Here is a 22511-nt window from a genome sequence, read left to right as displayed (position 1 = left end):
GTGCAGCGGTGGCACCAGGGGTGTTGCTGAAGTGTGGTGTCTTAGAGGGACCCTTTGACATTTTATCCATGCATATGTCAGTGTTGCCCGCCCCCACGCTGTCCCCCATTTGATTGTGATCACTGATCATTTTACAAGAGGGCATGAAAAAGGATGACAGAAAGAGCATAAACACCTTTTGCTGCTTCGCATCATGGTCACATTTCGTCAAATGCTTTTGTGCGGTTCCCAGTGGATCCACCCTGTATATCAGAGCAAAAACTGTGGTCGCACTACACTCTGAAGGCATCAGATCACGTTCATTGGCGCTGCAGCCTCACGATGTCCGTACAGAATCGGGTTCCCGGGTTCGATTCCCGGCGGGGTCAGGGATTTTCTCTGCCTCGTGATGACTGAGCGTTGTGTGATGTCCTTAGGTTAGTTAGGTTTAAGTAGTTCTAAGTTCTAGGGGACTGTTGACCGTAGATGTTAAGTCCCCTAATGCTCAGAGACATTTGAACCATTTTGAATCCTTACAGAATGGCCGAATCGTCATGTGTCTGTCAGCACTGTCAAAGATTGCCCCAAGAACGTCGTCCTGTTACTTATCGCACTGAGAAGGGCGTTTTCGACCGCGAAATGCGTAGGAAGTAGACTTATGCTCTAGCAAAACTTCGGTCCAGTAGTTTTGGTACACTACATAAATGACGTAGTAAGTGGTAAGATTACCAGTAGTATTAGGCAGCATTGATGGGGAAAGCAACATAAATGTATGTGTAAGAGAAAAACTGAGAGTCAGCGACTTCTATGTTTTTGTTTATTTGTTTGTTTCTTTGTTTGGTTGTTTTGCACATGATTGCTACCGCCCATCATTCAGTGATGGTGCATTATGTATTTTGTATCTTTACAGAACATAAATTCCATCTTACGAGTAATAAAAATAGTTGATCGCTTAACTTGTGCGCTTTTATGTAATCAAAGAAATTACTTTTGATGCAAGTATAGTTTACATGCACAATATATTTAATTAAGCTGTTATTTTCTACTCGGCACAACATTCTCTGTTATGATCAAAGTCAATACTTCCCTGTTATTTCTGACATATACGGAAGCTGTTTAGGACTAACGGAAAAATGTTTTACATCGGTTCGACGAAGTGATGAAGCGGTGTTTGATAATTTTTTTCGTTTTTTTAATTTACCTTTTTGTGGAGGAAATTGCGTTTTCCTGTGCTATATATAAATTTTTATTTTACTTTTTTGTTGGGCAAATTGATTTTTCTAGCGCTATATAATAAATCCGTATTGTTTTCTATATTTTTACTACAACATTCCTCTGCTTCACATTGCAAATATCAATTTTCGGATAACAGCGAATTAAACGCTGAAAATTTCAATTTTGCTATAAATACTGTTTACTTTCGAGTGACAGGTAGGAGAATAATGAAGTATTACAAAAATTTTCCATAGGTTACCCGGCCCTTTACTTGTCCCCATTCAGTTTGCAGACAGTTGACAGCTTGCGGTTTTAGGAGAACCTTTTAAGATACTGATCGCACATGTAAAGAAAGCGGTCGTTGTGACGTAATGCCTGACAGGTATGCAACACATATATTGTACAGGTAATGTGGGTATGATCTTAACTGGGCAAAGCTACTAGCAGAACTACATCTACATCCATACTCCGCAAGCCACCTGGCAGTGTGTGGTGGAGGGTACTTTGAGTACCTCTATCGGTTCTCTCTTCTATTCCAGTCTCGTATTGTTCGTGGAAAGAAAGATTGTCGCTATGCCTCTGTGTGGGGTCTAATCTCTCTGATTTTATCCTCATGGTCTCTTCGCCAGATATACGTAGGAGGGAGCAATATACTGCTTGACTTCTCGGGGAAGGTATGTTCTCGAAACTTCAACAAAAGCCCGTACCGAGCTACTGAGCGTTTCTCCTGCAGCGTCTTCCACTGGAGTTTATCTATCATCTCCGTAATGCTTTCGCGATTACTAAATGATCCAGTAACGAAGCGCGGTGCTCTCCGTTGGATCTTCTCTAACTCTTCTATCAACGCTATCTGGTACGGATCCCACACTGGTGAGCAATATTCAAGCAGTGGGCGAACAAATGTACTGTAACCTACTTCCTTTGTTTTCGGATTGCATTTCCTTGGGATTCTTCTAATGAATCTCAGTCTGGCATCTGCTTTACCGAATATCAACATTATATGATCATTCCATTTTAAATCACTCCTAATGCCTACTCCCAGATAATTTGTGGAATTAACTGCTTTCAGTTGCTGTCCTGCTATATTGTAGCTAAATGATAACGGATCTTTCTTTCTATGTATTCGCAGCACATTACACTTGTCTACATTGAGATTCAATTGCCATTCCCTGCACCATGCGTCAATTCGTTGCAGATCCTCCTGCATTTCAGTACAATTTTCCATTGTTACAACCTCTCGATATACCACAGCATCCGCAAAAACCCTCAGTGAACTTCCGATGTTATCCACAAGGTCATTTACGTATATTGTGAATAGCAACGGTCCTACGACACTCCCCTGTGGCACACCTGATATCACTCTTACTTCGGAAGACTTCTCTCCATTGAGAATGACATGCTGCGTTCTGTTATCTAGGAACTCTTCAATCCAGTCACACAATTGGTCTGATAGTCCATAAGCTCTTACTTTGGTCATTAAACGACTTTAGGGAAATGTATCGAACTCCTTGCGGAAGTCAAGAAACACGGCATCTACCCGGGAACCCGTGTCTATGGCCCTCTGAGTCTCGCGGACGAATAGCGCGAGGTGGGTTTCACACGATCGTCTTTTTCGAAACCGATGCTGATTCCGACAGCTTAGACAGAAAAGTGGATAACTATTTCCAAAAAAAAAAAAAAAAAAAAAGGAAGTTGAACTTGGGCAAAAGGGGGTGTGATGACCTTTCCATCGTGTGATACGTCCACAATACAATGAAGTTGGGCAGAACTGGGTTAAATTTAGTGCCAATGTGACATTAACCAACTTAACAGCTCATATGAAGTTCTGGGCTCTGGCCCATTATTTCTCACGTGTCGACACCTTCCTGTTTTAAGCAGTTTTAGACACCTATGAGCCATATTTCAAACTTATACGTCGCAATGAGAGACAAGTGCGGGATTTCGAAAAAGTGACCCTTCCACTGTGTTGCGCAGTGTCGCTTGCTCTGTATAAAGCGGTAAGCGCCCTATAGGAAGTGGGGAGGGGTGGGGTGGCACGAACCTGATCTGAGGTCGTTTCAGGCCGTCTTGACGCCCGTGGCGCCAGCGCGCCGGCGTAGCCGATATCTGATGGCTGGAGAGGGCAGAGGGCACTTGCTGTGCGGTCTAGTGTAGTGGCCGCCGTACCTTCTGGCTGCCTGCGCGGCGAGGGCCGTAGATAACACAGCAGCGGGATGGAGGTTGGGGGGGGGGGGGGGGGGGTGGAGTAGGCCCATCTGACGCCGTCGCCGATGTTGTTTGATGCTCCGTCTCAGCTGCCTTCCGGCTCTGCTCCACTGATTGCAGCTGTGCAGCTAAAATTACCAAGCTGTTTCTTTTTATTGTAATAACTTTACTGCACCCAAATAGCCATACAAGAAATTTTACATATTGTGATTTGTGTGTGGTCACTTATTGACCGCTGGCCGGGGGGGGGGGGGGGGGGGGGGGGAGCGGTTCTAGGCGCTACAGTCTGGAGCCGCGCGACCGCTACGGTCGCAGGTTCGAATCCTGCCTCAGGACATGGATTTGTGTGATGTCCTTAGGGTAGTTAGGTTTAAGTAGTTCTAAGTTCTAGGAGACTGATGACTTCAGATGCTACGTCCCATAGTGCTCAGAGCCATTTTTTTGCCATTGTTGCCTGCATTACCTTGTGTGTTACCGTTTTGTGAAACGTTTTGCAGTTGTTTGTGTTGTGACTCCTAGGTTCGATTTTCAGTTTGCTCTCCCGTTCAAAGATTTCGGGTGATGTAGATGCTCTTCCTCCATTTCGGAGTACCATCATTTCTGTTTTCTCTACGATTATTTCGAAGCCGTGTTTGACACACGAATCTTCAGTATCGTTTATTACTTCTTGTAATTTTACAATTTCCTTTGTGCCTATAATAATACCGTCTGCATTTGCATACCCTAGCTCTGGGGTGTTCTTGTAATTTCTTCCGCTGCAAGGATAAATAACAGAGGACTCAGTGGGTCTCATTGAAGTTGTTTCTTTTTGTACGCAGTGTACTGTGGCAATTGAATAAGTTATCAACTCATCAAATCCTCCAGCCTTCCCCCCCCCCCCCCCCCCCCCGCTAATCTACATCTATAATCTGCAAACTACCTTACGGAGTGTGGCGAAGGGTAATTTGTGTACTACCTTCCATTTCCAATCGCCAAGGGTCCGTGGGGAGAATGATTGTTGGTGAGTCTCCACGTGGTTTAGAATCTCTCCAATTTTAACTTTACGGTCTTTACGCGAAAAATGTGTAGTAGGAGGCAATGTATTGGTATACTCTTCTAGGAACGTACGTTATCGGTTGTTAAAGTAAACTTCCCTGATGCGGAAAGTCTTTTGTAGCGTCTACCACTGCTTTCGGCGGAGCGTCTCTACCACGTTTTCGCGGTTACATAGTGAAACTGTAACGAAATGCGCTATTCTTCTGTCCATCTCCTCTATTTACTCAATCAATCCTATGTCGTATGGATCCCACACTGACGAGCAATACTGAAGTTCTTGTCGAATAGGGGTTTTGTAAGCTACTTCCTTTGTTTGTGGACTTGTTTTCCTGAGGATTCTTCCAACGAATCTGAGTCCGCCATATGCCAAACCTGAAATTAGTTTTATATGTTTGTTCCACTTCACATCGCTCCGGACGCATACTCCTAGATATTGTATGCATGTGGCTGCTTCCAGTGATTTACACTGAGGTGACAAAAGTCATGGGACAGCGATATGCAAATATATCATGCACACAAAATATAAGAAGGCGATGTATTGGCGGAGCTCTCATTTGTACTCAAGTGATTCATCTGAAAAGGATGCAGACGCGATTGTGGTCGCACTACGGGAATTAACAGACTCTAAAAACAGAATGGTAGTTGGGGCCAGACGCAAGGGACATTGCATTTCGGAAATCGGTACGGAACTTAATATTCCGCTACCCTCAGTGACAAGAGTGTGCCGGTATTATTGTTATTGTTGTTGTTGTTGTAGTCTTCAGTCCTGAGACTGGTTTGATGCAGCTCTCCATGCTACTCTATCCTGTGCAGCTTCTTCATCTCCCAGTACCTACTGCAATCTACATCCTTCTGAATCTGCTTAGTGTATTCATCTCTTGGTCTCCCTCTACCATTTTTACCCTCCACGCTCCCCTCCAGTGCTAAATTTGTGACCCCTTGATGCCTCAGAACATGTCCTACCAACCGGTCCCTTCTTCTTGTCAAGTTGTGCCACAAACTCCTCTTCTCCCCAATTATACGCAATACCTCCTCATTAGTTATGTGATCAACCCATCTAATCTTCAGCATTCTTCTGTAGCACCACATTTCGAAACCTTCTATTCTCTTCTTGTCCAAACTATTTATCGTCCATGTTTCACTTCCATACATGGCTACACTCTATACAAATACTTTCAGAAACGACTTCCTGACACTTAAATCTATACTCGATGTTAACAAATTTCTCTTCCTCAGAAACGCTTTCCTTGCCATTGCCAGTCTAAATTTTATATCCTCTGTATTTCGATCATCATCAGTTATTTTGCTCTCCAAATAGCAAAACTCCTTTACTACTTTAAGTGTATCATTTCCTGATCTAATTCCCTCAGCATCACCCGACTTGATTCGACTACATTCCATTATCCTCGTTTTGCTTTTGTTGATGTTCATCTTATATCCTCCTTTCAAGACACTGTCCATTCCGTTCAATTGCTCTTCCAAGTCCTTTGCTGTCTCTGAGACAATTATAATGTCATCGGCGAATCTCAAAGTTTTTATTTCTCCTCCGTGGATTTTAATACCTACTCAATACTTTTCTTTTGTTTCCTTTAGTGCTTGCTCAAGATACCGATAGAGGGAGAGGCTACAACCCTGTCTCACTCCATTCCCAACCACTGCTTTCCTTTCATGTCCCTCGACTCTTATACCTGCCATCTGGTTTCCGTACAAATTGTAAATAGCCTTTCGCTCCTGGTATTAGGTTGTCAAATTACAGGCATTTTCTCTAACCACGGACAACGCAGTGGCCGACGGCCTTCTCTTAACGACCGAGAGCAGCGGCGTTTGCGTAGATTTGACAGTGCTAACACGCATACAACACTACGTGAAATAACCGCAGGAATAAATTTAGGACGTACGAAAAACGTATCTGTTAGTATAGTGACGGCGAAATTTGGCGTTAATGGACCATGGTAGAAGACGACCGACTAGAGTGCCTTTCCTAACAACCGACATCTATTGCAGCGCCTCTGATGGGCTCGTGACCATATAGGTTGAACCTAGAGAATTGGGGAAATGTGACGTGGTCAGATGAGTCTCCATTTCAGTTGGTAAGAGCTGATGCTAGTGTTCGAGTGTGGCGCAGACACCACGGAGCCATGGACCCAAGCTGTCAACAATGCAATGTATAAGCTGGTGGTGGCCCCATAATGGTGTGTTTACGTGGAACGGCATGGGTCCTCTGGTTCAACTGGGCCGATCGTTGACTGGAACTGGTTACGCTAAGCGAATTGGAGACCATCTGCAGCCATTCGTGGACTTAGTGTTTGGAGAGGAAAATCGAATTTTTATGGTCGACAACGCGCCATGTCACCGGCCACAACTGTTCGCGATTGGTTTGAAGAACATTTTGGACAATTCGAGAGAATGGTTTGGCCACTCAGATTAAACCCATCGAACATTTATGAGACATAATCGAGAGGTTTGTTCGTACACAAAACCCTGCGTCGGCAACACTTTTGTAATTATGGACAGTTATAAGAGCAGCGTGGTTCAGTATTTCTGTAGAGGATTTCCAACTACTTGTTGAGTCCATGCCACGTCGAGGTGCTGTACTACGCCGGGAAAAAAGAGGCCCGACATGATATTAGGAGGCATCCCTTGACTCTTGTCACCTAACTGTGAATTAATCTTGTAAAGCACTTCACTGTTCTCACATATTTGAAGTTTGTTGTGCTAATATCGTGCCATAGAAACCATAGATTCCTGTTGAGAGCTGAGTGACATTTCGAGCATCGTCACTTAAAAGCCTCGTTACGTATATATATTGTGAATAGTAATGGTCCTATAACACTCTCTTGGGGTATATCTTGAGATTTTTTTCTTAGCTAAAAATTACATACTGTGTTCTGTTTGCTAGGAACACTTCAGTCCTATCACACAGCTGGCCTGATATTCCAAACGCTCGTATTTTTTCACTAAGAGGCAGTAATGATCTGTATAGAACGCCTTCTGGAAGTCATATTACACAGCATCAACGTCGGCGCCGGTATCTAATGCTTTCTGGTTGTCGTGGACGAGCAGAGCGAGTTGAGTTTCATACTATCTTTATTTGGAGGATCATGATTCATTTCCACAGTGGAGATTTTGTGTCTCCAGAAATGTCGTAATACGCGAGCATAAAACATACTCCAACATTCTACAACAGAACTGTCTATACTGAACAACTCCTACTTATATATACCCCAAACTAGACCCTAGTTACCAATCCTGGCATGCTGCCGAGACAATCCCGACACATCCCACTGGCACCTTCATACCGTCCATATTCATAAAATTCTTTTGGGTTGTAGAACGTATCAAGCTGTAAAACGATGTACCAATATAATGGAAATGGTACCAAGTGGCCTTCAGCGGGATAAGTAATGCTACTTACACATTTTTTCCTCTTTAACGTGATTTTATTTTCTGGGTCATCAAGTTGGCAGCGTCAAATGACAAGTCTTTATGAAAACGGATCTCTTTACTAGAGTTACATGACGTACGCAGGAGGTGAGAAGGGTTGTTAGAGGGAGACTGTTTTGGTGAGTAAGTGGGATGGGAGATTCGGGCAGGAGCACACTGAACCATGCATTTGGAAAGAAGAGGAGGAAAGTGGAGGACAGTCGGAACAGCCCCAACATGTAGACAATACTACTAGGACTATATTTTTCCCCCTTTAGTGTTATTTCAGGTCCCTGCGAGTGGGCGTCCTTGTGGCAGATGAAACTATTGTTTAGCCAAATGCATGATAACAAAAAATGATTTAATTCTATAAAACTGTTGAAGAGGCAATTTTTTAAATTTATACATAGATGAAAAATTATGATATTTAAAAACTGTAGTGAAGTTACACAAAAATTAAATCGATCAGATACTACGCTGATGATGGTATGGTGTAAGGCTGGTTATGTTCATGATGGAGGTAGGATGATTATTACAATGGGGCTCTGTGGACCTAAAGAGAGCAGTTAATGCTTAGCGAAGGGGAGGATGGAGAAAACGGAAGGATGGGGTGAAGAGGAATGTTGTTGGCTAGGGCTGAAAGGAAGGGTATATTCTGTGAAGGATTTAATGCTTAGGTAGTGGGAGATGGATGAAGTTACAGCAGGGGTGGATGGGCATAGCATGCAATTCCGTGGAAGGTGAAAGAAAGGAAGGAAGGAAGGAAGATTAGGTTTTAATGTCCAATCGCCAGAGTAAAAGCTTGGAAGATTCAGGGATGGGGAAGAAATCTCCCATGCTATTTCAGAGGAACCATCTCAGCATTTGCCTGGATTGGTTTTGGGGAATTCGCGGAGAATTTGAGTGAAATTTGGACGATCGAACGCGGATCTGAACCGTCGTCCTCCTGAATGAGAGTCCATTGTGCTAACCACTGAACCAACTTGGTCAGCACGCCAGGTGGTATATGAATGCAGTTGCACAACATGGTACCTGGACTGGTGGTTAGTGGGAATGATATTTCGGTGCTGGGACTGGGTTTTGCGATTAATGTTCTGAGTCCGAATCTGCTCCTAGAAGAGAAGAAGATGTGGGAAGTGGATGAGTTGGGCAGGGCGCGAGTTGGGGGAAGATTGGCGGATGCGCAAGGCGAGGCGAAGTGCATGCCTATCCAGATTTTCAAGGGATTTGTTGAATTTAGAGGCTGGCTAGCATTTGGATGATTCACCATCCGGGTCTGGTGAGTGCTGTTGCCGCGACGGGTGCATTCAGCCCTTGTGTGGAGCTACTTGATTGAGAAGTTGTGTCACAAGTCGCGAAAACTGATAATGGCCAGGAGAGCGGTGTGCTGACCCTCCTTATCCACATCTGGTGACGCCTAAGGGTTGAGGATGACACGGTGGCCTGTCAGAACTGTTGGCATACGAGGTGTGGCTATAAAATAACAGGACTACTTCTGTAAAACATTTTATTTCAAGAACATACATATTTATTGTCAGCCTCAATATACTCTCTGTCCCTTCAATGATCCATGTGAATTTTCCATTGATGGAAACACTACTGGAAGTCTTTCCTCTGTGAGCTACTCGATGACACAAGCCGCTTTTTCTTTCACTGCTTCAGTGGACTGAAATCTTGTTCCTTTTAATGCAGCTTTGTCCTTGGGGGAATAGACAAATGGTACTAGGTCAAGAAAGTAATGTGGGTGGCCTAAAACCAGGATGTTGTATTTCGCTAGAAACCTCTTAAAAGACAATGCGGTATGAGTCGGTGGGTTGTCTTGATGCAAACCTCTTTTACTGCTCTTCCACAGTTCGGGTACTTTTTTTTCCTTATTTTCTCATGGAGTTGAATAAGAACCACAGGCAGTAATTTTGATTAACAGTTAGACCTCCAGGAAACCTGGGAATATGCACAGTTGCATAAATATAGAAAAAAACGGATCATCAACACTTGGAACCTTGATTTGCTCATTCGAGCTTTTTTCGCTGTCGGTGAAGTTGGGCCCTCCCAGTGCGTGTATTGTCACTTATTTTTTTGGATCGTAAATGAAAAAGCAATATTCCACACATGTTATCTCCCTTGCCAAGAAATTAGGATCATTTTCAGTGTAATTCAAAGTGTCAGTTCAAACATTTTCACGAGCTTCTTTTTGTTCGATCGTACGAATTTTCGGCATCATTTTCGTACACACTTTTCCATTGTTAAATTGGTTACGTAAAATTTGCCTTAAGCATTATTTGTCAATACATACAGCTTCAGCAATCGATCGAATACTCAACCGAAAGTCAAATCGAATCAGATTACCTACTTTTTCGATATTTTCATCGGTTTTTGATGTTGAAGGACGTCTCGGGCCCGATTCACTTTCAAAGTCTTCTCGGCATCTTGGAAACGCTTCCACCACCCAAAAACTCACCTACGTAATAAACAGTCTTCGCCATTCACATCTCTTAATAAAAGATAGATTTCAGAAGCAGCTTTTCCAAGTTTTGTTATTACACATCATTTTTCCAGCAACACAAAATAAACTGCTTTTACAGCAACGAAGGTTACGGCCACGCTGATTAATCTACAGACACCAGAGATGCGCCGGCCGAAGTGGCCGAGCGGTTCTAGGCGCTACAGTCAGGAACCGCGTGACTGCTACGGTCGCAGGTTCGAATCCTGCCTCGGGCATGGATGTGTGTGATGTCCTTCGGTTAGTTAGGTTTAAGTAGTTCTAAGTTCTAGGGGACTGATGACCTCAGATGTTAAGTCCCATAGTGCTCAGACCCATTTGAACCGGAGATGCCGCATTTGACTGAGATGGCTTCGTGCATCGCAACTGTTGGTCGTTCATCGTAGGCGCATCTGTGCTTACTGTGTCAGAATCTGTCCCGTTATTTTATAACAGCACCTCGTATACGCCAACAACGCAGCTTTAACTCTAATACAGCGTAGTTCCGTGATGGTGTTACAAACTTTCAGGGAAGATACAAACAGGTAATTGTTTCAATTTCAGATAAGATACTCTAGTCTGCAGCCGATTGAGTAGAAAATTGTAAGCGAAAAACGTTTTGATACCTTTGACAGCAGAAAACACACACCGGCACTGTTGTTGCTAAGGTTGTAGGGTAGGCAACTTGTAGAGCTGGTAATACGCACCAAAACAAGAAAACAGTGTGTAGTAAACATGGACTCTCAAATGCATACATTAAGAGCTTGAGCACTTGTTCATCTTCGCCACTACGAAACACTTCTACTGAACAAGTGCCCATAACTCTTACGGTAGGCATTTTAAAGCCCATGTTTACTAGACTTTTTTCCTTGTTGCCACCTCTGAAAGTTACCTGTCTCACAAACTTAGCAACGACAGTTCCGGAACATGTGTTCCACTGTCAGAGGTAACAGAACGGTTTTCGCTTATAACTTTCCACTCGGTCATTTCCGGACTAAGGTACCTTACCTAGGGTTGCCTATTCTCAGTCCAGTGCATTGGAATTTTTATTTAAACTTTTTGGATTCTTAGAACTGTGCAGTTATTTTAATTTAGTAATTTCATTTTATTTATACAGTACCCAATAAGATTTTTAGAATGAATTCACATTAGCTATAGAATGACCTGCTTGCAATCTATCCTCACTGTATCACAGTAACTAATAAGTTATGTAACGAAACAGTTATAGCGGGTCTAAACCGTGACCTGCTCGCCAGTCGTAAGTCTATAATAAGGCAATCGATATCCGAAGACACAATGAACATAGCCCATTAAATTTTTAAATCACTTCCTACCTGCTTAGCATCCTTTAACATCATCACAGTTTTGTGACAGAGCAATACAGGAGCTAGCACATACCATTAGACAAGGTACCTGAAAGTCTTACTTTTTTTTGTCAATGCTGTAGAAACATTGTATTGAAAAGTTAAGGCTTTTTCGAATCTGAATGGTGTCTCTGTATTGAAAAGTTAAGGCTATTTCGAATCTGAATGGTGTCTTTTTGAATGAAATTTGAGAAAGCAGAAACACTTAAATTACTATCAGTACTCATACGTACTGGAACTGAATCCTTATTCTTCAGTGAATTTAAGGAAGTTGTCTGAGTAGTGATAGCTGGAGACAACACTAGAAGAAAGGATAATATTCATTGTTCTGAATTAAATCTCACAGTAAGGGGTGAATTATGCCGTCACAAAAATCTTTGGTCTTTTTCCAAATGGGATTAAAAAGTCTGACAGATAGCCAAACCAACATTTAAAAGCAAATTAAAAGAATTTCTGCTTGAAAACTCCTTCTATTCAATAGATGAATTCTTAGATATGAAGTAGTAACTGTAAAAAAATTAATTAATTAATTTGTGTAAAGAAAACTTATGTTAATGTGACACTTTCCGTATCATTACGAAATGTCGTATTCATGATCTATGGAACAAGGATAAATGTATGTATGTATGTATGTATGTATGTATGTAACGATGTAAACAAATAAAAAGACGCCTAAATGAATTAAAATATTGTTGTTCTGTGAACTGGTTGTTTATGCTTTGGTTACCAGAACTGTCGTTTGAATAGTTTTAAGTGTTCTTGAATATATGTCGTAATATTTCAGAATTCCCGACATTAATACTACTGTCCATTTTGGACTATCTCTCGACTTCAGAATTTGCTTTCGTGTGGTAGCTACAGAAGAAACGAGGACTGGTTCATTCCTTCTGCCGCGACCTCTTGCTCTGCCATTTGCTTAACAGCTTTGGTAATTCCGAAGAGTGCAGCTCTTTTCATTTACCAAAGACAACTTCAGCTGTCTTCCAAGCGGAACTTTCGCGGTAGCTTCCAACTGCTGCTGCGTGAATTCCTCTCCTCCCTCCCCCCCCCCCCCCAAACCCCGACATAATTATTGCTTGTCCGTACAATGATCTCTATGAAAATTTTCTACATTTCCATTCACTACCGTCAGATTTTCTTGTGAGAGTACGTTCTTGACGGTGAGTTGTTTTCTGCTAATTTCACACGAACACTAGCTAAACTATATGATATAAGTCCGTTGAAAAAAAAAAAAGGATCGCTAACCTAATGTCGATGGTTAGATAAAAAAAAATTGAAGCTGCAGTTCCAAAGACAGAGTCCAAAACAGTCTGGAAAATGAGAGAGATGATGAAGTGGCGAGAGCGATTACCAGTAGTTTATATGTTGATCTCATGTGTTTTCCCAAAGATTTCATATGAGGTGTCCTGACAGGACTTCGCGCAGGTCTCCAGAGAAATCAGAGATGTTAGTTCTAATTTTTTAAAGCGAGGTGGCATTTCACCAATATCATTTTATATTTTCTAACATATAAATAAAGACTCAATGATAACAGATAGTAAACGAAATGATTACGAGATAGCTTTAAACAGTTTCAGGCACACGATGAAATCCTACTGCCGGAATTATCTAAATCTTCATTACAATTTCCATAATAGCAAGTCAGCGACGTGTGAGCACATCAAATTTTTACAACATCTTCTATATACCTCATGTTATTTAGTAAAGAAAAGACATCTGATGTGTTACCATGCATCACAGTAAACAAAGCATATGACTATCTTAGCAAGAGATATAAAACAACGACTATGTATAATCTTTGATCAAATTTACAGCATTTTTACATCTCTGTATCGTATCGTATACGACTATACGAATATACGTAGGATGTGAGTTTGTACGTGCATTCATTGATCGTGAATTTATATGCCTCGTTGAAGCGAGTAACTAATCTTAAGATACGAAGGTAGTCTTACTAACAGTTTGCTGCATGTTGTTCGAAAAGCGTATCTTAATACTCGAAGCATCATACTTCCTGAGCCTGATGATTTCAAGAAGAGATGACGTGAAAGTAGTGACTATTTCATTATCATTAACATTGATTTCACATTTGACTGATACGTTGCTATAATCTACACTACTTTCTAATACGCAAAATACTGTCGCAATAAAATTTACCCATTGTCTGTTTTTAAAGATGAAAAGTATATTATGTCATTCACTGTTTAGAAGAATAACATAGCAACTAAAGCAATAGGGCATAAATAAACAATAATACATATTCATCTTTCAACATTACATTTACTGTGTCTGCAAGGAGGTCGATACGTACATTCGTGTCAAGGGTCTTCACGAAAATAACGAAGGTGTTCACTACATACTCTCTTCATACCGTAATACATGATACATCTGAAAGTACGCTTACTGCTTGGAATGTTGTGTGTCGCGATGCACTTCGAACATTACCACAGCGAGAGTCTTAGAATAGTTCGCCAAGTATAGTACCAAGCTGTGTTCTAATCGATTATTCTCTAGCTCGCGCGTCGTGTAACACAGGACCGTCGGCGAACGACGCACTTAATAGCGTCCTTTTAGCTTAATTTTCGTCTCTTTGTACTCGTTTGCATTCCAGTAACTATAAATGATGAAGCCCATTAAATAGCTTCGCAGTCCTCAGCTACCGTAGCCGAAGCGTACTTTTAGAACTATCCCGTTCCCTTTTCAGACAGACAGTGTTATTGTGCGCAAAGAGGAAGCAAGAACAGAGTTATACGGTAACATTGGAGTGAATGAAATATTTACGAATCATCAAGCATAACTTTTTCTTGGGTGACTGCAATAGCAGCAAAGGACGACAATACTTCACACTAACACTACAACAGTTGTAGGTAAGCAATTTAATACGGGACTATGGTGACTTGGCAGTACAGGTTATCACGAAACAACGTGAGGTCTCGCGGCTGTGTACACGTCATCACACCTTGACAACTGCCTTGCCCAGGTTTTCTCCCTTGAGCATACCGATGAAAGCCTTCGGCATATTTTCAAACCCTTCTGTGACCGTCTCTTTGTACTTCAGCTTTCCCTCTTTAATCCACTGCATGTTCTGCTTAATGCCCTCATCCCAGCGATCCAGCCAGCGGTTGACCAAGAAACCTTCCATCTTGAGTTCGTTGAACACCATCGCCGGCTGTAGGATGGGCGCAGAGGGGATCTTGGTGTCATTGTAGCTGGAGATGGATCCACAGACCGAAATTCGGCCTCCGGTTCTCATCTTGTGGATGATGGCGCTGCTCTGTTGACCGCCCACATTGTCGAAGTATATGTCCACCCCATCAGGTGCGACTTCCTTCAGCGCTTTTCCGACGTCTACCGTCTTGTAGTTGAATGCGTGGTCGAAACCCAGTTCATCTCTCAACCAGTTTACCTGCAACAAAAGGAGAACAGTTACATGACAGTTAAATGTGAGGTTGACAGCTAAGTTCAGAATCATGGTTTGTCATAGAGGCAGAATTCCTATCGATCCAATTCTCATTCCAGTTTTGTGATATATACTTACATTTACAGGGTGAACCAGAGCGCTGGAAAACTTTCAGGGGTGGTAGTATGAGCCACAAAAAGAAAAACATGTCCAGCAAATGTGGACTATAAAGTGAATACTTAAAGAGCTATGAACACTTTTTCATCTTCGCTGCTCTGAAACACTTCTCTTCTACTTAGTGAGTACTTATATCTCTTAAGGTATGGATGTCAGAGCCCATTTTTACTAGACTCTCTCTTGTTTGGGTCTCTACGACTACCCCTGCAAGTTCAGGTTCACTATGTGTGGCTGAGGGTACTTTCGCTAACATTATCCCCAACACCCTTCCCAGTTCCTTGTTCCATTCGTGAATGGTATGTGCGCTAGTTAGTTTCATTCGTGAATGGTATGTGCGCTAGTTAGTTTCATGTTCACGCATCATTTGCACGATAAATCGTAATGATGTGAAATGAGTCATTTTACATTCACATTACAAATTAATATATAAATATGGCTACATGCAGAACACTTACAAGTTTTCCGTTTTTATAATTATAATAATAATAAAATAATAATAATAATAATAATAAACCGTACATTTAAAAGGAAGTTACGCTTGATCAAAGTCCGCGTCAATTTCCATTTTTAACCAGACATAATAATAATAATTATTATTATTATAAAATATACAGATGTGAGTTAGTAACTTCCACTCATCACCGTTTGCACTTCACAACAATAAAAATTCTTCTACGGATAGAAGGAGCTATCAAGGAGATACTTTTTAAATGTTTTTCAAATTTTACTTTCCTGTTTGCCAGACCTTTTATATCACTGGATATATGAGCAAAAGATTTAGTTAAAGCATTTCCCAACCTTCTTGTGCTAAAGACAACCTTAATGTACAGTAATGTACGACTTTTATCCTTGAGGTATTGTAATTATGTACATCTTTGTTCCTTTTGAACTATAGTGGATTACTTACAAAGAGACTTCATGAGGGAATAAATATACTGTGGAGCAATAGTCAGAATGCCCAACTCTTTAAAAAGACGTCTTCAAGCTGATCGTGGGTGAGAACCACATATTACTCTTTCAGCATATTTTTCAGCAATGAACACTTTCTTTGTTAAAGACGCATTACCCCAGAATATTATTCTATATGACATTATTGAATGAAAGATGCAAAATATGTAAACTTACTTATTTGTCTGTATCCAATATTTCCACTGATTCTATGTGCAAATTTGACTGAACTAAGTTTTTTAGGAGTTCCAATATGGACTTTTTCCAGTTTAAATTTTGATAAATATGCACAGCAAAGAATTTTGAAGTTTCCATCCTATCTATTATTTCCTCGCCATGCGTTACACTTATCATTGGTGCAGTACTTCAAGATATGCAGAGCTTAATGTGTTCTGTCTTTTTGAAATTGAGAGTGACACTGTTGGCAAGAAACCAGCCCATGACGTTGTTAAAAGCATTGTTTAGCATTTCTTCTGTTCAGGTTAGTACGCTTGGATACATTACAATAGCAGTCTCATCCGCAAAAAGGTCTCGTTCAGCTTGTGGGGATATTAGACGTAAGATCTTATATATTATACATATATGTATAGGGTGATTCGCGAAGATATGCAAATATTTTACAGTGTTATTCTACAAGTAAAACTAAAGCAAGAAGTTCATATAAAGAGAAGTCCGCAAATGTTTAGTTACGGAGTTGCGACTATAACTGTACGAGGTTAAAGTAAAGCATGCTTTCCATTTATTTTGTTGTTATTGGTCTGGTGAATCTAATAAAACATGTCCCAGACGTGTATCTACAGTAGTTTTCCAGAACTTCCAGAGAAGAAGTAATTTCGTAAAAATTTTAATTTATTAACTACTTGGTCCAATTTGTTTTTTAAATTCCAGATAAGTGCACAAAATTTTCAACAGAAGTTGTAGAGAACTTAATTTTGGAAAATTTATGATAGTAACGTTAACTGAAACTACATGGATGTATCAGATAATTTGCGTTTATTAATGCCATAGCACTCGTGAATTCATGTTAAACCGGAAAAAACAAAGCTCAGTGTTAAAGAAGTTTTACAGTGTATCACAATACATACACGATAAATGTTCAAAAATGTCTCCACAAGTTCAATGCGTTTAGCTGCATGTTTATGAACAGACTTTGTTGCTCGTTTCAGTTTCATAGGGTTATTCTCAATTTCGACTTTTGCATTTATAATACGACCAATAATGACTCACGTATATTGACTTTGTCCTCATATGCTGTGCTCGCACTGCGAACGGCTGAAAGAAAGGGGAAACGACAGCCGCAATTTTTCCCGAGGGCATGCAGCTTTACTGTATGATTAAATGATGATGGCGTCCTCTTGGGTAAAATATTCCGGAGGTAAAATAGTCCCCCATTCGGATCTCCGGGCGGGGACTACTCAAGAGGATGTCGTTATCAGGAGAAAGAAAACTGGCGTTCTACGGATCGGAGCGTGGAATGTCGGATCCCTTAATCGGGAAGGTAGGTTAGAAAATTTAAAAAGGGAAATGGATAGGTTAAAGTTAGATATAGTGGGAATTAGTGAAGTGCGGTGGCAGGAGGAAAATGACTTCTGGTCAGGCGACTACAGGATTATAAACACAAAATCAAATAGGCGTAATGCAGGAGTAGGTTTAATAATGAATAGGAAAATAGGAATGCAGGTAAGCTACTACAAACAGCGTAGTGAACGCATTATTGTGGCCAAGATAGATACGAAGCCCACACCTACTACAGTAGTACAAGTTTATATGCCAACTAGCTCTGCAGATGATGAATAAATTGATGAAATGTATGATGAGATAAAATAAATTATTCAGGTAGTGAAGGGAGACGAAAATTTAATAGTCATGGGTGTCAAATTCGAGATTACGAAAAGGGAGAGAAGGAAACATAGTGGGTGAATATGGATTGGGGGAGAGAAATGAAAGAGGAAGCCGTCTGGCAGAATTTTGCACAGAACATAACTTAATCATAGCTAACACTTGGTTCAAGAACCATAAAAGAAAGTTGTATACATGGAAGAATCCTCGAGATGCTAGAAGATATCGGATAGTTTATATAATAGTAAGACAGAGATTTAGGAACCAGGTTTTAAATTGTAATACATTTCCAGGGTCAGATGTAGACTCTGACCACGATCTATTGGTTATGATCTGTAGATTACAACTGAAGAAACTGCAAAGAGGAGGGAAGTCAACTAGATGGGACCTGGATAAACTGACTAAACCAGAGGTTGTACAGAGTTTCAGGGAGAGCATAAGGGAACAATTGACAGGAATGGGGGAAAGAAATACAGTAGAAGAAGAATGGGTAGCTCAGAGGGATGGAGTAGTGAAGGCGGCAGAGGATCAAGTAGGTAAAAAGACGAGGGCTAGTAGAAATCCTTGGGTAACAGAAGAAATATTGAATTTAATTGATGAAAGGAAATAATATAAAAATGCAGTAAATGAAGCAGGCAAAAAGGAACACAAACATCAAAAAAATGAGATCGACAGGAAGTGCAAAAAGGCTAAGCACGGATGGCTAGAGGACAAATGTAAGGATGTAGAGGCTTATCTCACTAGGGGTAAGATAGATACTGCCTACAGGAAAATTAAAGAGACCTTTGGAGAAAAGAGAACCACTTGTATGAATATCAAGAGTTCAGATGGAAACCGAGTTCTAAGCAAAGAAGGGAAAGTAGAAAGGTGGAAGGAGTATATAGAGGGTCTATACAAGGGCGATGTACTTGAGGACAATATTATGGAAATGGAAGAGGATGCAGACGAAGATGAAATGGGAGATATGATAGTGCGTGAAGAGTTTCACTGAGCACTGAAAGACCTGAATCGAAACAAGGCCCTGGGAGTAGACAACATTCCATTAGAACTACTGACGGCCTTGGGAGAGCCAGTCCTGACAAAACTCTACCATCTGGTGAGCAAGATGTATGAGACAGGCGAAATTGAGCAAACAGTAAAGGAAACAAAAGAAAAATTCGGAGTAGGTATTAAAATCCAGGGAGAAGAAATAAAAACTTTGAGGTTCGCGGATGACATTGTAATTATGTCAGAGACAGCAAAGGACTTGCAAGAGAAGCTGAACGGTATGGACAGTGTCTTGAAAGGAGGATATGAGATGAACATCAACAAAAGCCAAACGAGGATAATGGAATGTAGTCGAATTAAGTCGGGTGATGCTGAGGAATTAGATTAGGAAATGAGACACTTAAAGTAGTAAAGGACTTTTGCTATTTGGGGAGCAAAATAACTGATGATGGTCGAAGTAGAGAGGATATAAAAATGTAGACTGGCAATGGCAAGAAAAGTGTTTCTGAAGAAGAGAAATTTGTTAACATCGAGTATAGATTTAAGTGTCAGGAAGTCGTTTCTGAAAGTATTTGTATGGAGTGTAGCCATGTATGGAAGTGAAATATGGACGATAAATAGTTTGGACAAGAAGAGAATAGAAGGTTTCGAAATGTTGTGCTACAGAAGAATGCTGAAGATTAGATGGGTTGATCACATAACTAATGATTGCGTATAATTGGGGAGAAGAGGAGTTTGTGGCACAACTTGACAAGAAGAAGGGACCGGTTGGTAGGACATGTTCTGAGGCATCAAGGGGTCACAAATTTAGCACTGGAGGGGAGCGTGGAGGGTAAAAATGGTAGAGGGAGACCAATAGATGAATACACTAAGCAGATTCAGAAGTATGTAGATTGCAGTACGTACTGGGAGATGAAGAAGCTTGCACAGGATAGAGTAGCATGGAGAGCTGCATGAAGCCAGTCTCAGGACTGAAGACATCAACAACAACAACATCATCATTAATACCACATTCAGTCAGATATGAAGAAGTGGTGTTCCAAAGCCGCATGTGCTTTTGCTTGTGCTCGGTGGGCAAAATGAAAATGCATCGATCTAGAAAATTCCGCGCGTCCTCGTTATTTTACAGATTTACAATCCCACAACATAATTTAAAAGCAATTTCAAGTATAATATAGTTAAATCTGAAAACGTTACAACTAGAAAGAAAAGTACACCAGATATAAAAAGCAAACACAAATACAACACAAGATATATTTCACAAAATTAAAAGTGTATATATAAGAATATAGTTCTGTGGGAAAGACTTTGTAAACAACCCAGCTTGACAACTGGCGTTGAAGACGCGACATATCGTGCTCACGCACAGTGGTACAGAGATATTTCTAGCTTATTTCTGACAGATGCGTCTTTGGAATACAATTTCATCGTATATGATTGAATTTGGTACTGACGATGTTACACAATTTGCTGTTAGTCAAATGTCGAAATGGAAAACAAAGTAATGATGCGGAGGGGATTGCGAAAAAGATTACTTTTCCGAGACACCTAGTTGCACCGTTATAGCGCACATTAAAAACCATATAACTCTTATTTGAAGTTTTTTTACATCTTTTGCGGTCTCAACGGTAGTCATTCAGAAATTTTAAACTTAGTTCTTTTTTTTTTTTTTTTTTAAGAGGCTGTTTCTCCACCTTAACGGCCGTAAAGTCGCGAATAAAAAAATACGTGTCTCTAATTTTGCTCTTCACTAGAACATATGCAAAAAAGCCAATCAAAATCGAAGTATATTCGTTGGATAGGTTTACTTGTCAGTTTGGAATCTACTTTTCCTGCTATTTGTTTTACTGTATCATTCCACTTTAGGTCGTTCAGGATGGTTACTTCTAGGTGTCTTTTTACGGTAGTTATTGCTCCCGACGATTTGTTGATTAGAGTGTTCACGAACAGAAGTGGACACTGTCTCCTATTTATACGCAGTACGGTACATTTATTTACGTTCTAGGTCAGCTGCGAGTGTCTGCACTAATGAGCGGCCCTTTGTAGGTATTTCTGCATCTCGCTGCAGTCTCCTGGCGCTGCAGCTTCCTAGAGAAAACACCATCGTCCGTGAATAGATTAACAACGACATGTTGAGTTATGTCAACAAGGAAATCCTGTATCCAATCACAAATATGGTCTGATACTCTGTGAGCTGGTATTTTGGTCACTGAAGGACGGCGCGGGACTGTATCGAATTCATTTCGGAAGTCAACTAACAAGACATCGACCTAGGCCCTACGATTATTTTGAGTATGAGAAGAATGCTATTCGCTCGTACCTGGATTCCAGGCATAACTACATAAAATTATGGAATCAATTACAGAGACCCGCCGAAGCTGCAATATTAAATTTTTTTTATTACTTGATGAGTACTTAAGATCGTAAGCTGATTATCAAATCATCCAACAAGCTATGCAGTAAGATTCGCTACGACAGCCACGTAAATCTTTATTGTCGTTAAACACACGTTCACTGTAAAGTGATACAGGGTGGAACTTCATTCTCCTAGCTGATGAAATTCAGCCCTGCACTACTTTTCAAGATACGTCTAACTAGAACGAACAATCATGTGTCTGTCTTAATGGATGTTATTGCATAGCTTATTGGCAGGTACCAATTGTCATCAGTTATCTTCGTAATGTGGCACAAAGTACATACAACGAGGACATCAACATGCCAAGCCAAGACTGAAGTCCAGGAAGAGTTGCCTAACAACTCCATAGCTCTTAGAAGGTTCAGCTCCGGCTACCAAACTCACCAAGTGGAAAGAAAGATGCAAACACCTGTCAAACTAGATGGCACCACAAGAATCCCTGCCGCCTAGACACATGGAGAAGTGGGTCATCTGGAAGTCCTTGAACAGATTACAGACCGAAGTCGCAAGATCGAGGGACAATCTCCTTTAATGGAACTTCCAACTGCCAAATGCCAACACAACACTGTGCGAATGCGGTGAATTGCAGACAACCCGGCATCTCTTCAAATGTAACTCCTGCCCAACCAGCTGTAGCATGAAGGACATAACGTCTGCAGCATCCAATGCTATCAAAGTTGCCCAATTCTGGATGAATACCGTATAGTTTTCTTTGTATGTATTGTATGTGTGTTCATTTTAGTGTACATCTGACACGAATAAAGAAAGATACAACGAGGAGCGTTCAGCAAGTAATGCAAAACATTTTACTCTCGGACAATTTCAGTTGCAAAAATGCGGAATTTATTGTGGCACATCGTGGAACATTCGCACTTAGACACCTAGAGGTTACTGAGCAAGGTGGCGCAGTGGTTAGCACATTGGACTCCCTTTCGGGAGGTTGACTGTACAAACCCGCGTCCGATCATCCTGATGGTTTCTCGTCTATCTATCTATCTATCTATAGCCGGATCCCGCTCCAGCTACTGCCGGGTCTAGGTGCTG

The 22511-nt window shown here is 41.0% G+C and overlaps 2 protein-coding genes across 2 annotated transcripts in view; one reads left to right on the top strand and one right to left on the bottom strand.

Annotated features, from left to right (window-relative positions):
- The window catches only part of LOC126282200 (tubby-related protein 4), a 1357172-nt gene that overhangs the window by 59504 nt on the left and 1275157 nt on the right, over positions 1–22511 (top strand). The window lies entirely within an intron of this gene.
- LOC126282209 (prostaglandin reductase 1-like) overlaps positions 14460–22511 on the bottom strand; it is a 29178-nt gene continuing 21126 nt past the window's right edge. The window contains exon 3 of the mRNA XM_049981759.1: positions 14460–15106. Within this exon, the coding sequence (XP_049837716.1) occupies positions 14654–15106 (453 nt within the window). The 3' untranslated portion in view covers positions 14460–14653. The remainder of the gene's footprint in view (positions 15107–22511) is intronic.

The sequence above is a fragment of the Schistocerca gregaria genome, chromosome 1 (assembly GCF_023897955.1).
Source record: "Schistocerca gregaria isolate iqSchGreg1 chromosome 1, iqSchGreg1.2, whole genome shotgun sequence".
Taxonomy (NCBI): domain Eukaryota; kingdom Metazoa; phylum Arthropoda; class Insecta; order Orthoptera; family Acrididae; genus Schistocerca; species Schistocerca gregaria.
Note: the sequence above shows the minus strand (reverse complement) of the source record. Positions and strands in the feature narration are given on the sequence as shown.